General features: G+C 46.4%; 1 protein-coding gene across 1 annotated transcript; it reads left to right on the top strand.

The window, feature by feature from the left end:
- Window positions 1-107: 107 nt before the first annotated feature.
- Window positions 108-15470, top strand: CDCA8 (cell division cycle associated 8). Its single transcript, XM_059081486.2, has 11 exons — window positions 108-204; window positions 365-477; window positions 620-748; window positions 2599-2639; window positions 4989-5061; window positions 7079-7161; window positions 9799-9863; window positions 10735-10830; window positions 11951-12077; window positions 12827-12913; window positions 14137-15470. Exons 2-11 carry the CDS (start codon window positions 381-383, stop codon window positions 14179-14181), a joined length of 843 nt encoding a protein of 280 aa, XP_058937469.1. The 5' UTR covers window positions 108-204; window positions 365-380; the 3' UTR covers window positions 14182-15470.
- The last annotated feature ends 1847 nt before the right edge of the window (window positions 15471-17317 follow it).

Below are 17317 nucleotides of genomic sequence, written 5' to 3'. Positions count from 1 at the left end.
GTCCTACATGTGGGCTGGCTGTCCGATCGCGAAGCTTCCCTTGTGATTGGTTATTGTGGGACCTTCCTAAGACGGCGGCTTCTCACTGGTCAGCCTGTGGCAGTTTGAATTTGGTGGCGGCGGTCGCACGTCCGGTTAGACCCGGAGCCGCTCCCTCTCAGCTGAAGCAGCCAGGTTTTTCTCAGCCCGTTTCGGGACCCACAGGTGGGTGCCTCGCAAGTCTTTTATGCCCAGGCCCCGAAGGGCAGGGGTCCCTCTCCAAAGCCGCTGGGGTTCCCTTCGCCCTCTCCCTCACCCTTGCGTCCCCTTGTCCCTCCCCGTCTCCGCCGCTGACGCCTTGTGGCTCGGCCCCCTCTCCCCGCAGCCTCCATCGAAGCGCTATGGCTCCGGCTAGGAAGGGCGGCAGTCGGGTGGCCAAGACCAACTCGGTACGGAGCCGAAAGCTCGCCTCTTTTCTTAAGGACTTCGACCGTGAAGGTAAGGGGCGGAGCCCGGGTGGTCGCTAGCACCTGGGGCAGTCGCGGGGTGCTGCTGGCGGATTAGGGCGCTGGCAACACGGATTCCAGGCCGCACTCGCCCGCCGGGTGACCCGTGTCCCGTCCGCTCTTCTCTCTCGCAGTGCAAATACGATCCAAGCAAATTCAGTCAGACAAGAAGAACCTCCTCAAGGAGATGGATAACTTGTACAACATCGAGATCCTGCGACTCCCCAAGGCGCTGCGCGAGATGAACTGGCTCGACTACTTCGGTAAGCGCTGCTAGTCTTTCCCCACGCCTCGGCCTGGAGCCCTTCTGTGGTTACCTTGGCAACCTTGGTCTTCTTAGTGAGGTCTTCCAAGATCACTGTAGGAAACTGCAGCCCTACTCCTTCCTCCCATTCCCTGTCTCACCTCCCGGCTTTATTTTTCTCCTTAGCTCTTACCCTCATCTACCTCTGCAGGCAGGCAAACGTTTTCTCTAAAGGACCAGATAATAAATATTTTAGGCTTTGTAGACCAGAGGGTTCTCCGTCGAAACTACTCAACTTTGCTATTATAGTTCCAAAACAGCTGTAATGAATGGACATAGCTGTTTTACAATAAAAACTTACTTATGGACACACTGAAATGTACTTGACATAGATTTCATGTGTCATGAAATACTCTTTGGGGAGGGGGGCGGGGGGTATATTTTATCCAACCGTTTGAAAATGAATGAGTGAATAGCTTGGTTTGTTACCAGACCTCATTTGGAAGGATAATCCCAAGCAGCTCTTCCTGCAGCTGAGGGAAAATGCCAATTTAAAAATGGGCATATCAAATTGTGAAGTGCCAGGACTCAAGAGTTTTTCTGGCCAGAGAAAAATCCCAGCCTGTTCCCCACCCCCGTGTTAAATGTCCAAGGAAATACAAGAGGCTGTCCTTTTGCTGGGTTACACTTACTTTTACTATTTTCCTTATTATTAATTACCCAGTATGTAGCCTCCTTCCTGGATAGAAATGCATGTTCTGCTCACATAGTAGACTTCAGTGATGCTTTTGACTTCCCCTTTTATTTATTAACCTACTTGTGCATTTCTGCAAATATTCATTGAGCATGTGTTAGGCACAGTGCTAGGTGCTGAAGATGCATTGGGAAATAAAACAGGCATTGTCCTTGCCTCCAGGAACTTACACGTTAGTAGAGAAGGATCATTTTTAAAATTTGGACATGATTATGTATTTAAAATTATGAGTACTACAAAAGAGAATAGAGTAGTGGTGAGTGAGCACATTTATATAGTGCTTTCTATGGCAGACAGGCACTGTACCAAGTGTTTTCCATATATTAACTAATTTCATCCTCATCACAACCATATTAATTGTTACTATTATCCCTGTTTTATAGACAACAAGATTAAAGCACAGAGATTGTTTACTTTGCTTAGTCTCATAAGCTAGTTAGTGACAGAGTCTACTTGAACCTAGGCATTCTGGTTCCAAAGCCTGAGTTCTTAACTATTATAGGGGACACTACCAGTTTTTCTAGCCAGAGAACCTAACCTATGTTTTTGTTCTACATCTAAATCTGCAAAGACCTCTTCATTCAGTACACATTTACTCCATACCTACTGTGTGACATATTTTTGCCAGAAGCTATGGGTATTATCTCTGTCCTCAAAGAGTTCAGTTCAAGGCAGGGGTGGGCACTTCTACAGCTTTGAGTAGTTGTTGGATATGATGATAGTGAGCAGCTAACTCAGCACATTGCGGTGATCTGAGAGGGGAAAAGAAGCAGAGTTTGGGTTTGAGCTGAGTTTTGAAGTATGAATTAGAAATTTGTTGGGTGCAGAGGATTGTTTCGGGCAGAGGAAATAAGTACCAGGGCACTGAGTCATGAGAGACAGTGGCACATTTGGGAAATAACAGGCACTTTGGTGTGGTGGAACCTAGAATAAGCCATGAGGGGAACTGTCAAGCTTGGAGAAAGATTAAACTAGGTTGTAAAGGCTCCTGAGTGTTGGATCAAGGGCTTAATCTGGTCCAGTGTAAGAAAAGTAAGTGGTCATATTAGGGAGAATGGTTTGTTATTTAAATTATTAAAATTTGATAGTAACTAAACAAAACGTTCTTTTCAAAGCCTTTGGAGGAAACAAGCGGGCTTTGGAGGAAGCAGCAACAGTAAGTGACTTCTCCTATTTTTGAACTGTTGGTTAGTTTTAAGTTTAGTCTGTTCACAAAATTCAACCAGTGGGTGCTGACTGTGGAAGAGGTTCCAGAGGGGACATTATCTGTGTCGACAAAACAATTATAGTTGTCAAGTGCTGAGTACATGAAGCCCAGATAATTTCAAGGTTTATAAAGAGAGGTAGTTCTTTTTTTGACAGGTTCATTGCAGCTCTTTGCCCGGACCTTTGCAGGGCAAGTAGAAAGCCTAAAGTCCAAGTTCCTTTTTTTTTTTTTTTTTTTTTTGCTGTATGCGGGCCTCTCACTATTGTGGCCTCTCCCGTTGCGGAGCACAGGCTCCGGACGCGCAGGCCCAGCGGCCATGGCTCACGGGCTTAGTTGCTCCGCGGCATGTGGGATCTTCCCGGACCAGGGCACGAACCCGTGTCTCCTGCATCGGCAGGCGGATTCTCAACCACTGCGCCACCAGGGAAGCCCAAGTCCAAGTTCCTTTAAGCCCCTGCATCATTACACGGTGACCTGGCCTGCTAGATGAGGCAGAAGAATAAAGAGTTTAGATCTGCACTGTCTGTTACAGTAGCCACCAGCTACGTGTAGCTCTTTAAATTAATTAAAATTAATAAAATATTCAGTTCCTCAGACACACTAGCCACATTTCAAATGTTTAGTAGCCACTTTCCATTCCATCATCCGTTTCAGACAGCACTCATCTGTTTAGCAGAGCACTGTGTCTTGCTAAGCCCTGACAGCTTCAGAATCCTTGTCTGAGTACTCCGTGTAGTCTGCTGACCCAGAGATGAAACCTGTGTCATTCCTAGTCTGCAACGACTATTCTGATATTTACACATGCCCTGCAAGAAAAGGCCTGTGAATCGGGCCTGCTTTTGCCTATTCCCATACATATAGTTACCACTGGGAACAAATTTAATTAGAATGGCGACTGGAAGCCTTTTTGAAGGCCGCAGGGGCATAGTAAAAAAACTTTTGGCCCTCTAGACTTTAAAAAATAAAAAAAAAATTTTAAGGTAACTATGTGAGGTGCTGAATGTGTTAATTAACTTGATTGTGGTAATCATTTCACAATGTGTATGTATCACAAATCCTCATGTTGTACACTTTAAATATGTTAGAATTTTATTTGTCAATTATACCTCAATAAAGCTGGAGGGAAAAAATGAGAAGGCTGACATAGCATCAAGTGTGGTAGAGAATATGGGTCATTAGGAACTTGTTTGCTCCTGGCATGTAAACAAGTACAATCACTTTGGAAAACAATTTTGCATAATATTAAGGCTGAACACTTGTGTACCCTACAAGCGTGTAATGCCCCATCCCTAAGTATATAGCCAAGAGAAAACTTGGACAGGTGTGCATCAGACACATGTATAAGACAGTTCAAAGTAAGTGTTTGTAATAGCAAAATATTGTTGAGAGGAGATTGGACAAATCCATCGTGATAGATATTATATAGCAATGAAAACAAATTAACTACAACCACAAATAGTGATCAAAAACAAAAGCAAACAAAATATTGTTTAAGCACATACACATTTGTGGAGAAACACACACACACACTTTATTTCAAGCAAATGGAATGACGATAGTGGTTATCTCTAAGGAATGACAGAATTAGGAGACTGGTCACCTTTTGAGGAGAGGCAAGGAAATAGAACAGGGAAAAATACATAGCTAGAAGCAAGTAATGGGCAATATTTTAGGCCTTCGGTTGTATGGTGGGTTTATGGAAGTTCGATATTTTGTATTATAACTAACAACAATCTTTTGTATGTATCAAAGAATATGGGGCTTCCCTGGTGGCACAGTGGTTGAGAATCCGCCTGCCGATGCAGGGGACACGGGTTTGTGCCCCGGTCTGGGAAGATCCCACATGCCGCGGAGCGGCTGGGCCCGTGAGCCATGACCACTGAGCCTGCGCGTCCAGAGCCTGTGCTCCGCAACAGGAGAGGCCACAGCAGTGAGAGGCCCGCGTACCGCAAAAAAATAAACAAAAAACAACAAAGAATATGTTTTGGGGTTTTTTGTTTTTAATATTTGTTTATTTGATTGCGTGGGGTCTTAGTTGCGGCAGGCATCTCCTTAGTTGCAGCTCGTGGGCTTCTTAGTTGTGGCATGCGAACTCTTAGTTGTGGCATGTATGTGGAATCTAGTTCCCTGACCAGGGATTGAACGTGGGCCCCCTGCATCGGGAGCACGGAGTCCTATCCACTGCGCCACCAGGGAAGCCCCAAGAATATGTTTTTTAATTAATGTTTTTAATCTTAAAATATTGTTCCTCATATTTGATGGAATATACCTGTTGTTTTCTGGCTGTGTTCATCACAGGCTGACCTGGATATCACAGAAATAAACAAACTAACAGCAGAAGCTGTTCAGACACCCCTGAAATCTGCCAAAAGTGAGTACTTTTCAACACCCCTTGTTGAACTGAGAGAATGAAGGCCTAGTGTGGTTGGCGGGCTGCTTGGGGAGACCTCATTGGAGGAAACTCTTCCCTCTAATGCCTGGTCCTCAGTCTTGCAAATCCAAAAATTTGATTCTGGCCTCTGCATTCAGTTAATGATATGCAGGACTGATAACTAGCCGAACTCTTTAGACCAATGTGTGAGCTAAAGTGAAAGTGGAAGAAGAAAAACAAAAGCTGTGCTGGAAACCAAACAGTGTTGCCTGCTTGCTTCCCTGAGTTAGAGAGGTGAGCAAGGTTTGGAGAGATGCTACAAGACACGGTAGTGCCAGCCAAGACTCTCCTTGATGTGATCAGAAGGGTTCAAAGAGAATTGTGAAAGGACCAACTGTCTCAGCGTGTCATTCCATGTTACTCAGTTCACTGACCCATCCGTGGAAAATTCTCTCACATACACCTCCAACACTGAGAAACACTATCTAAAAGGGTAAGATTGGAGGAAGCTGGGTTGTAATTCGTGAGCATAGACTCAGGCCAGGGTGAGTTCTGTTATGGACGTGATGTCACTGTCATTAAGCTCCAGTAGCTCAATGCATCCAACTCCAGTGAGGATGGACCTGACCCAAGACCTGGAGTTTGGGGCTGCCCACCAAACAGGCACCTTCTCCACTGGGCCAGGCCAGAAACACCGTCCAGTTCTTGTTCCAGCTTGCCTTCCATCAGAGTTGTCCTGTAGCATGAAGACAGCATGATGGGATTTTCACTTTCCTAGTGTCATATTACAGGCCTGCCCTCCCCAACCCCGCCCCCCGAGGTTGTGACGTAATTGGACTTGGGTGTTGCTAGAGTTAGTTCCTTAGCTGCAAATCTGCAATCTGTTAGGTCGCTTTGGGTTATTTCTACATTTAGGTAATGTCCAATTTCTCTTCTGAATTCCACATTTTTTTTTTTCTTATTTGGTGTGTGGGGTGTGGGGGGCTGGTCTTCGGATTTCACCACTGGGAACTGAACACACTGGGACCCATGTCAGACAATAGTAGAAATTGGTTTTGTGTCCTCTCGACCACTGAACTTCAACTACATTGTAAGCTATTTTTTTTTAAAGGTAAATGTACTTAGATTCTTACTTGTGTCAGGGAGAAAAAAAAGCTTAAAAGTCATTAAGTCTGATCTCTCCTCCCATAATTAAATTTCTCTATGGAATCCCTGCTTGGGATTTTCTAGCCCATGGTGGTACGTATTTAACAATGATACTACCTTTCATCGATAGACAGCTGTAATGGTTAGAACGTTTTTTTCTAATTTTGAACCTGACTTTCCTGTGGTATCTACATATTGATACTGGTTCTGCTCTTTGAGGTCCCATAGAGCTGTCCTCCATATGACAACCCCTTAAATATTAAAAATTGGTATTATTTCCTCTGTTATCATCCATCTTAAACATCCCTCATATCCCTTTTCCTTCTAATAATTTATTATTTATAAATAGTATTTTATCATAATAAATAGTAATACTTATAATGTGTTCAGTACCGTCCAAGGGACTTTACATTCATTCGTCCCACAAATATTTAATAAGCACTTATAGAGTAGGCACAATTCTAGGGTTTGGGATGAATAACAAAGACTGTGTTTTTGTGGAGCACACATTCCAGGTCTCATCACTTCCCGGTGAAGTGGCTCCTCCCTTTTACAGATGATCACCATGAAAGCCATGTGACCTAGTCAGAGGCAAGGCCAGGCCTCAAGCTCTAGGCTCTCTGACTCCAAGGTCTGCACTCTTATTCAGAATGCTGGGCTGCCATACAAAGCATTATATGGAGTTTCTTAACCACTCTTGAGACCCTCTTTTTTGCCTAAACCCTCTTTTTTTTTTTTAAAGTCATCTTTATATTGGATCTATTTCTTGATTACAGCCTAAGATTGCATAAGTTTTATTTCCTATAAGAAATGTGAATGCATAAAAGTTTGTTCCCATGAGAAATATCACTCTGTTAAAACTTTCTTATAGCACGAAAGGTAATACAATTGGATGACATGATAATGGAAGAAGAAGAGGAAGAAAATAAAAATAAGAATCCTCACACTGCAAGAGTAAGTAGGCACTCAGATTCAGGGCTGGATCCTGTCAGGAGAAAAAGGAAATACTTAAAATACAGTATGCTCCCCCAGCACCCTTAGGCACAGCCTTTAAAATGAGTGAGTTTTCACTAGCTGGAGAAGAAAGGGAAGGGAATTCGAGGAAGAGGTATGAAAGTGTGCCCTTTAAGGAACAGGAAGCAGTTTGGTATGGCTGGGGTGTAAACTGTGAGGGTGATCTGGGGAGAGCAGGGACCAGTAAATGAATGGCCTTGTGCGCCAAACTTGGAAGTTGCAGTTTCATGCGGTAGGTCTTGGTAAATGACATGACCAGATAGGTATTTCAGAATAGGATTTGGGATAAATGGGAGAGAGGAAAAACTAGAGACAAGGGAACCAGTCAGGAGACTACTGTAATTCTTTTTTTTTTTTTTTAATTTTTTTTAAAATTGAAGTTTAGTTGATTTACAATGTAGTGCCAATCTCTGCTGTACAGCAAAGTGACTCAGTTATACACAGAGACATTCTTTTTAATATATTTTCCATTACAGTTTATCACAGGATATTAAGTATAGTTCCCTGTGCTGTACAGTAGGACCTTGTTGTTTATCCATCCTGTATGTAATAGTTTACATATACTAATCCCAAACTCCCAGTCCTTCCCTCCCTCATCCCCCTCCCTGTTGGCAACCACAAGTCTGATCTCTATGTTGAGTCTGTTTCTGTTTTGTAGATAGTTTCATTTGTGCCATATTTTAGATTACACATATAAGTGATATCATATGGTATTTGTCTTTCTCTTTCTGACTCTTACTTCACTAAGTATGATAATCTCTAGTTGCATCCATGTTGCTGCAAATGGCATTATTTTATTCTTTTTTATGGCTGAGTAGTATTCCATTGTATATATGTACTGCATCTTCTTTATCCATTTCTCTGTTGACGGACATTTAGTTTGCTTCCATTTCTTGGCTATTGTGAATAGTGCTGCTATGACCATAGGGGTACATGTATCTTTTTGAATTACAGTTTTGTCCGGGTATATGCCCAGGAGTGGGATTGCTGGATCATATGGTAATTTTATCTTTAGTTTTCTGAGGAACCTCCACACTCTTTTCCATAGTTGCTGTACCAGCTTACATTCCCACCAATGGTGCAAGAGGGTTCCCTTTTCTCCGTACTCTCTCCAGCATTTGTTATTTGTAGACTTTTTAATGATGGCCGTTCTGACCGGTGTGAGGTGGATTTCATTTGCATTTCTCTAATAATTAATGATGTTGAGCGTCTTTTCATGTGCCTACTGGCCCATCTGTATGTTGTCCTTCGAGAGATGTCTATTAAGGTCTTTTGCCCGTTTTTCGATTGGGTTGTTTTTTTGTTGTTGAGTTGTATGAGCTGTTTATATATTTTGGAGATTAAGTCCTTGTCTGTCGCATCATTTGCAAATATAGTCTCCCATTCCGTAGGTTTTTTTCCTTTTTTTTTTAATGGTTTCCTTTGCTGTGCAAAAGCTTGTAAGTTTGATTAGGTCCCATTTGTTTATTTTTGTTTTTACTTCTATTGCCTTGGGAGACTGACCTAAGAAAACATTGGTACAATTTATATCAGAGAATGTTTTGCCTTTGCTCTCTTCTAGGACTTTTATGGTGCCATGTCTTATGTTTAAGTCTTTAAGCCACTTTGAGTTTATTTTTGGGCATGGTGTGAGGGTGTGTTCTAACCTCATTGATTTACATGCAGAGGCTGCTGTAATTCTTGAACTGAGGCACCGACCCTGTAAAAAGAGAAGGGATGGTACTGAGATAAGTTTTATAATGGAGAGTAGGCAAGATTGGTGGAGGGAAAGAGGGACCAGAGACGACTAGGTGGTTTCTAGTTTAGGGAACCGCCACCTGGTAGAATGTGGGGCACGGGAGGAGGAGGAGTGCTGGGTTAGGACCAAGGGGAGCAGTTCCTGTGTCAGTTGTTTGGCCTGCTGAGTGGTTAATACTTCTCCAGGACATCTAGCCCTGACAGAAATCTCAGCCTAGAGCTCAGGCAGAAGGAAGAGATTGAGAGACACTGACTCCCAGATCTTTAGGTGGTTGTCCCAGCGAGGGAGTCGATGAGGTTGTACAGGGAGAACGTGGAGGGGAGGCTGAGGATGGACCCTAGGAGGGAAGGTAGAAAGAGGAGCTCGTGAGGCAGCCTGCAGAGGGCCAGCCAGAGAAGTGGGGAGGTGGGTAGATCTTAGAAACAAGGGAGGATTGTCAGCAGGTAAAGAGTGATTCCTGTCAGGTACCTCCGAGGACTCAGCAAGGGTGAGGACTGCTGAGGGTTCCTTGGATTGGGCACCTGGGTGCCCTTAGTGACCGTCACAGCAGCACTTTGTGAGGGGGTGGGAGTGGGGTGGGGAGACCAACCAGGCTGCACTCAGTCCAGAAGACACTTACCTTTACTCTAGGTCAAAGGCCTCTATTTTGAAGACTCGGGCAGTATAGATTCCTAGTTGATCAATTATGTTCAGAATTATTTAAGTCACTGTGAATTCTGTGAGATAGACCTTCTGATGTTCGGCATTAGTTTTCTTTTCCAGAGCTGGTACCCCTCTCCCTTACCTTTCCCCTTTGCGGGGCTTTTTGTAACCTCAGTTTCATTTGCCTGTGACTTCAGGTTAAAAGGTGTCCTCCATCCAAGAAGAGAACCCAATCCATACAAGGAAAAGGCAAAAGTAAAAGGTAACAGGTTTTCCAGATTTAGATGTGTTTTGGTTTTATTGGAGAACCACATTCATCATGGCAGAAGTAGGTGGTAAAAGGGCTTTTGTGACTTGTGTTCAAGTTGAGCTTCACATCATCGAATCCTCCAGTATCCGAGCTGGAGGGGCCTCTAGAAACCATCTGACCCAACACCTTCTCTGGTTCTTCTGCCCACGTTCTCTATCTTCCCCCACTTTTTTTTTTTTAATGCAAACAAGGAGATTAAGACCCAGAAAACAGAGTAAGCACTGCATATTTTGTTCAGTTGCCTGACAGTCCATGTGTACAGCTACCCACAGTCGGTCACAAAGTGGCTGTCACCTACCTGTAGTTAGTTTCTTGAAAGATTCCTCCTGTTCCTGCTAAGTAATGAGTCACCGTAGACTTGAAGTGTTTATGCTGGGAGTGGGGGGCGGGAGCTGCCTCTTAACAGGCTCAGGAAAGTAGTCACCGGGGCGTGTGTCTGTGAAGCGGTGGCGAGCTGTCTGGCAGGAGGACAGGAGCTCCAGCAAGGGGCCTGCAGGGTGCTGAGGGCTGTGTCTCCTTCCCCTCATTCGTTAGCTTGATTGAGAAGTCAGATTTTGGAGGCAGCCTGCCTGGGTTCGGAGTTCTGGCTCTGCCCTAATTGGCTGTATGATCTTGGGCAAGTTATTTAACTCAATATGCCTGAGTTTCTGCATCCGGAAATGAGGATCATGGTGCTTCTTGGAGGGTGGTTAAGAAGGCTGCACAAGCTAACGTGTGTAACGTGCCCAGGATAGGCTCTGACATGATCAGTGTTACCTGCCTCTGTGGCTGCCGTCCCTGGACCTAAGAGTTGGCGCTCCTCATGGTCATGTCTCACCTGTAGGTCAAGCCATTGTGCCACTGTTACCCCAGCTATGGGCCGACTGGAGTTGTCTATGGTGAAACCAACTCCGGGCCCGACACCCAGGTTTGACTCAAGGTGAGTATTGACAGCAGCACTTGGATTTTTGTGGGAGCCCAACATTTGATGTTTGCCAGAAAAGAGGGTGTTTAAGAAAATACTGGGAAGCCCTCATAGAGGAGGGTAACTGCCTGGGTTTCCTAATGTTTGCCTCTCCCCTGAGTGCAGGTTTGTGTGTTTTTAGTGACAAAATGATTCTTTATCTGTCCCTGATGACTAGAAGGCCTCTAGTGACTGTTTTGGTCTTTTCTGATTCTGATCAAGTTTATTTTAAGTTGGTAGGTACTCTCCCATACTCTTGGTAGGAGTGAAAATAGACACCACCTTTTGGGAGACCAGTATTAACAAGGATGTTCTTACAGCATAAATTAATCCCTTCCATAGTGCTGGTCAACTAGATAGGACATGGTGTATAGCCATTGAAAAATAAGTACATCTGCATGTGCTGATGGGGAAGAGCTTCATGATCACAAGCATCTCCAAAGCAGGTGGCAGAGCAGCGTGTCCTAGATGACCCCATTTGATAGAAAGTTTCTGGAAGGATGCATAAGGAACTGAGAGTGGTTATCTGGAGTGGGGAGAGTGAGGAAGACGTACCTTCTACTTCTAATTCTCACTCTTCCTTAACTGCTTATTGTTTTTTGGTTTTTTTTTTTACATGAGTATATAGCAAAAGACATTTAGGGAAAAATAGATGGCAGCATTTTAAAGGTCTTGAGAAAGTCACTTTGGGAATTAATATAATGATGTAATCTCTGAATCATCCAACTTTGACCCTGGAAAAGTCCTCCTGATGGAAGCACTTAGCCACTCTTGGAAATATATTAACCGCAGTTTATTTCTGACTTTGTGGATGGATGGATGGATGGATGACTGGTATCCATATGGAGCTTTGGACCTAAAATTCACATGGATAAGAATTGACTTTCGCTAGATGTATGTTTGATAATTACAACCTCCTTCCTCCAGCTGTGTTTAGTCAATACTGCTTTTTAACCCTAAATTTAGAATGCGCCTTCTTAGAAATGTGTGATTTGAAAACTGCAGCTTGAGGCCAGATGGGGTTTGGAAGGACTTGTAGCGCCTGGTGTCATGCAGTCCGCCAAGCCATCTTTACAGAGATTTTCCCACTTTTTAGGGTCTTCAAGACCCCAGGCCTGCGTACTCCAGCAGCCAGAGAGCGGATTTACAATGTCTCTGTAAATGGCAGTCCTCTTGCTGACAGCAAAGAGATATTCCTCACTGTGCCAGTGGGAGGCGGAGAGGTAAGTGCTCCCCAGGGCAATCAGGCCATGGCGTGCTGCTTACTCAGCATTTCTTTCTCTTGTCCATCACCCACGTCTCTCCCAAAAGCCAAAGTCCCTTTGGTTGCATGGCTTCTGATATCCACATTTCTGTAGGACTCAGAACCATTTCCTCTCCCAGGTTAGAGCTCCAGACTGGGAAGATCCTTGCCCAGCTCTGGGTTTCATTTGTTCATCCACTAACATTTGCCCATCTGTCTTGTAGCAGGTTCAAGATGCAGAAGGCATTCCTGCCCTTTAGAAGCAGTTCAGTAGTCAGGCTAGGCTCCCAATTAACTATAACATGATGTGTGCAGTAAGGGAGATAGTAAAGGGCGTGCAGAGGAGGGCACTATCGGGGTGCGTGCGTGCTTAGTCTGGAAAGGGGAGCTTGAGCTGTGTCTTCCACTTTGCGTAGCTTCGTGGGGTCTGAGCCAGGCAGAGCAAGTTGCTGACCTCGGCTCCTGGGACGGAGGGGAAGGTTTATCTCAGATGAGGTCTGCACGGCGTTCCTAAGCTAACGTGCACCCCTTATACTCAGCTGATCCAGCTATTGGCCCAGTGATAAACACCGACGTCACTGTCTCTTTCGGATTAACTCCCCTCCTGCCTGCCTTGCCATCCCCCTCCACAAGTGCGGGACATCAAGGGACCCCGGAGCACACTGGGCTGCTGGGTGGAGGTTCCTGCCCTGAGGGACTTGCCACTTTAACCCTCTCCCCTCCACACAGAGCATGCGGTTATTGGCCAGTGACTTGCAGAGGATTGATATCGCACAGCTGGATCCAGAGGCCTTGGGAAACATTAAGAAGCTCTCTGTAAGTCTCGGGTTCCTCTCCACACACAGGAGGCCTCCAGTAGCCTTCTGGGTTTAGCTGTACTTAGGATTGCCTTTTGGGTCTGGCCTGCTGCTTTACACTTACAACTGTGTGGCCTCTTTTTCCCCAAGGGATTTTGACTGTTATCCTGCTTACTGAGCAGCAATTCTGTCCCTAAATTGATGCTGAGTTTTGGCCCAACCAGAGTGCCTGCCACAGAAGTTCCACAAGAGAATCAAATCCTGCCTCATTCAGGCAGTTGGTGCCTGTATGTTAGGGCACAATTGACCCCCCAGGAACTGAAACTTCCTCACAACAGTTCGGGAACAGGGTGAGGAGCTTGCTACCAGGAATCCCGCAGAATCAAAGAAAGCGCTGAACAGGCAGGCCCTCTGAGTGGTGGGACCAGCAGTGCCAGGAGTTGATGGGGCTCCGCTCTGGTGCACCAGCTCCTTTAGCAACTCTTTGGGGCCCGTGCCCTCACCTCTCTTGCACCTCGTCCTCCCCCCGTTCAGCGGGGAACCTCCCCCATGAGGCTCTTGGTTCTGCTCTCCCTTACCTGAGTCTATGTGTGGCTCTGGGTAGCCACACTCCCAGCTCTGACTCTATTGCCCCATTGCCCAACGCGGACAGTCCAGTCCTCATTTAAATTTTCAAGAGGAAGAATTGACTTAGCTCAGCTTTGGTCAGACGGGCCTCCCTGGTCCCGTCAGCTTTGATTTTTGGCTGGTGGTTGGGAACACCTAGTGCAAATGTGGCTGCTGTAGGTCCCCCCTTCTGGGGGGAGGTCTGTGAAGGGTACATCCAAGTAAGGGGATGGGGCGGAGCTGCTTTCCCAAACATGTCGTACAGAGCGGAGGCCAGTGTTGAGATCAGGCACATACCCAGCCCCCCGGATCTGGTGACATCCATCATCTAGCTGGACCTACAGCATTGCTGTTCCCAAATTATACTTTCACTGTCTCATTTGAGATGGTATTTTGCTCCTTTGTTCAGATGAGAAATGGAGATTCAGAAAGGTTAGTTTGGTCTGCGTTGGTGGTATAGAGGTGAGCATAGCTGCCTTTCAGAAAGGTTAGTTTGTTCATGTTACCAACAGAGGATGGAGGGCTGATATTCACTCAGACCAGCCCGGCCCCAAAGCCAGTGCTTCCTGAGTAGACTATGTGCTAAGCCTGCCCAGCTTCATCCTCTCTAAGTGGCCTCTTTCCTTTTCCTTTCAGAGCCGTCTTGCTCAAATCTGCAGCAGCATACGGACTCACAAATGAGGCTGCTTATTCCAAGAAGCCAGATTTGACAGGATGGACCTTCAGTGGGTACTTCTGGGACCCTGAAGACACCTCTTCCCTTCGGCTTATTGTCTGAGTGTGAAGTTCCAGAGCAGGGAGAAGCGTTCCTCTTGGAGAATTCAGGAAACATTGCTATTGGCACCTCCCAGCCCAGATGACAGACACCGCCTCTGTGTCCATACAGTCCAAACCTCCTGCCATTCTCCCAGCTGAATTCTCCTACCTGCTCTCAGAGATGCCGCCTCTGCCTGCTGTAGCTCCACGTCCTCTTCTCCCCGCCCTAACTCCAGCCGAGGCTGCACAGGGGAGCCTCATGTTCTCGGGAAGACTGCCAACTCACCCTCACCGGAGAGCCCGCTCCAGCTGGCGTTTCCGCCTGTGCGTGCTTGAAGCTGGGAGCGAGGCTCGGAGACGTGAGCTCTGTGAGAGGGCGGCTCCAGGAATCTGGGAGGGACTGTGCAGATGGGGCCAGGACCTGTCATGGCAGTGACCACAGGAGGAAACATCTCCCCTTCTGCACCCTTCCCCTCCCTCCTGTGGTGGGTACTGACAGGGCTCTGCAGTCTTAACACCTGCCATGCCCAGTAGTTTTGTTTCAAGCTGACTTGTAGACTAGTATTTTGTATTATCCCTGTTTACCAAAGACCAAAACTTGGTTTGTGGGCAATTTCCATGTCTTGCTCCTCTACCTCTCTGGTTAGTCCAGTTAGTGGGTATCTGGATAAGGGAACTGTAGGGTTTAGGTTAATCTGGGGTTTTTACATGACTGGCCGCAGAGGAACTCTAAGCTCTCCGTGGGCCTGTGGTCCCCAGCAGGTCTGTAGACTTTGCAGAGAGCACTTCTGTCTTCTGAGGTTCATGGGGGAGTGGGCGTAGCTTGCCTGGTGGCCTCATTCCTCACGTTTGGCCTCTGCCCTGGCGTGGGCTGTCACGTGGGCACTGAGATCCCTGCACTCCAGCCAGCACCTCTGCCCCAAAGAATCATTAGATGTGGTCTGAGAACGTGGGAGCTGAGAGTCCTCACCCCAAGCCTGAGAGCACAGTGTTCTGGGTGTGGCTCTTTGTTGTACTTTGTATTATTTTCCTACATGACCATTCTAGTAATCCAGTCCTGTTCAAGATGCGTTCAAGTTGTTTTATTCTCCCTTTCCTGAGACTTTTGTACATACTGTTTTCCTGAGTCATGGTATCTGTAAGCTGATACATTCTAATCAGAGCTACTGAAAGGTACCTGTTTTCAATAAATTGTGGATTTGTTTTTAATTGATATTCTGCCTGCCTGTCATCTCCAAGCTGTGCTACCTGGACCAGAGACAGTTTTGGAGCCGAAGCTATTGGAGTGGGGGTCTGCAAGCAGCTACTTTCCTCAGAAGATGTGAAAACCTTTACTTCGGGCAGAACCTCTCTGATACCTGAAGAGGGGGCCCTCTCCCCAAGATCCAGGTCACGGGTAACCTAGCCCAAGAAGCTTTCCCCCAACACCTTCCTTCCATGAGCTAGAAATTTACATCATGGGGTCACAGTATCTAGGGTATCTATAGTTCACTTGTGTAGCAAGTCTCGTTGGCCAGGGACAAAGCAGGGGCCCAGGTGATTCAGTGATTGTGCTTCTCACTTCCCAAGCTCCAGGCTCTGGCAGATCTGCCTTCCTGGAATTCTCTCTTCGCCGAAATGATCGACGTGGGGCTCATGGCAGAAGAGAAGACAGACTGGGGTCACGGTTCAGCAGGTCATCAGTGTTGACAGTTTAGGGGGAAGGCCCTTCAGTCAGTGACAGCATTTAGAGTAGAGGTTACTCATTTCAAGCGATTAAGTCACCAAAGCTGAGGCTTCTACCTTTTCCTTCATCATCTGGTACACTGTTGTTAAGTAGAGCCTGACATCAAGAAAACACTTAGGATCCAACATTCTTTACTCAAAGCCACCCTCACGGGCTTCTCCGGTGGCGCAGTGGTTGGGAGTCTGCCTGCCGATGCAGGGGACACAGGTTCGTGCCCCGGTCCGGGAAAATCCCACATGCCGCGGAGCGGCTGGGCCCGTGAGCCATGGCCACTGAGCCTGCGCGTCCGGAGCCTGTGCTCCGCAGCGGGAGAGGCCACAACAGTGAGAGGCCCACGTACCGTAAAAAAAAAAAAAAGCCACCCTCACCCTAGTTTGGCTCTAACTGCACTACTGCCTAGACCCAATTGCAGGGAATGTGTAGTATGTAACAGGTCCCTAATGCCAGCCATATGACAAAGACGGAGCAGTCCTTCATTCCATATAAGAGTTGGCCTGGAGATGGTAATGAGCTCCCCATCCCAGGATTTAAGGCATGGGCTGAACTATCACAGGGCTGGGGTGCAGCAAAGAAAATTCAAACCTTACCACCAGCCCACAGACCAAAAAGGGCCGCAAACGCTTTTCACTGTTTGGATTTTGTCTTTTCAAATTAATTGCTAACAATTTAAACATTGTGAGATTTCACAAAAATAGTCACTAGCCACCAAAAAGTATCTAGCAACACGGGCCACGGTCAACAGGAGCTGTGTAGCACTTTTCCTTGGCCCTCAGAGACCTCTTCCCATTCAAAGGAATTCTTAACCTCATCCCTGTGGGCACTTTGTAGCCTCTGCTGTGTGTATAAAGTGAATAAAAGCAGAGCTGCTCTGAGTTGAAGGGAGGATGAGGCCTGGAGTCTTCCCCCTCACCAGGGGAGTTTCAATCAAAGAACCCTAGAGTTCCAATGAACAGTAGTTTCATTCTTTGCCCTACAGCCCCCCCGATCGTTCCAATAGCCCTACTTGGGACGTCCTGTTGAAAGAAGTCCAAATGTGTTGCCTTATGAACAGTTAGGTTCAATTAGTCATGTGAAGAGCTAGTTCTTGTGGAGGCTGTGCTAGGACATCACCTAAGCATCATTTATTCACAGTGTCAGACACACATTGCAGCCTGGTCCAAAACCGAGCTCGTCATTTCCCACATCGCTGCTCAACCTGCTTGCCCCCTCCCCTTACGTGGTCCACGTGGTCCATCTCCGGGAACGGCACCACCACGGAGTGTTGCCCCCTCGGGGAAGCCACCCAGTGCTCGCCCCTAGGGTAAACCCTGATCACACTGTCCTGTCATCTATTTC

Source organism: Kogia breviceps, chromosome 1 (genome assembly GCF_026419965.1).
Source record: "Kogia breviceps isolate mKogBre1 chromosome 1, mKogBre1 haplotype 1, whole genome shotgun sequence".
Lineage (NCBI taxonomy): Eukaryota > Metazoa > Chordata > Mammalia > Artiodactyla > Physeteridae > Kogia > Kogia breviceps.
This window is presented reverse-complemented; position numbering and strand designations above follow the sequence as displayed.

Excerpts from the sequence above, each read along its gene's own strand:
- CDCA8 (XM_059081486.2), top strand. The coding sequence starts at position 381 with ATGGCTCCGGCTAGGAAGGGCGGCAGTCGGGTGGCCAAGACCAACTCG. Across the intron at positions 9,864-10,734 it reads GGAAAAGGCAAAAGTAAAAG|GTCAAGCCATTGTGCCACTG; the intron begins GTAACAGGTTTT and ends TCTCACCTGTAG. Across the intron at positions 10,831-11,950 it reads ACACCCAGGTTTGACTCAAG|GGTCTTCAAGACCCCAGGCC; the intron begins GTGAGTATTGAC and ends CCCACTTTTTAG.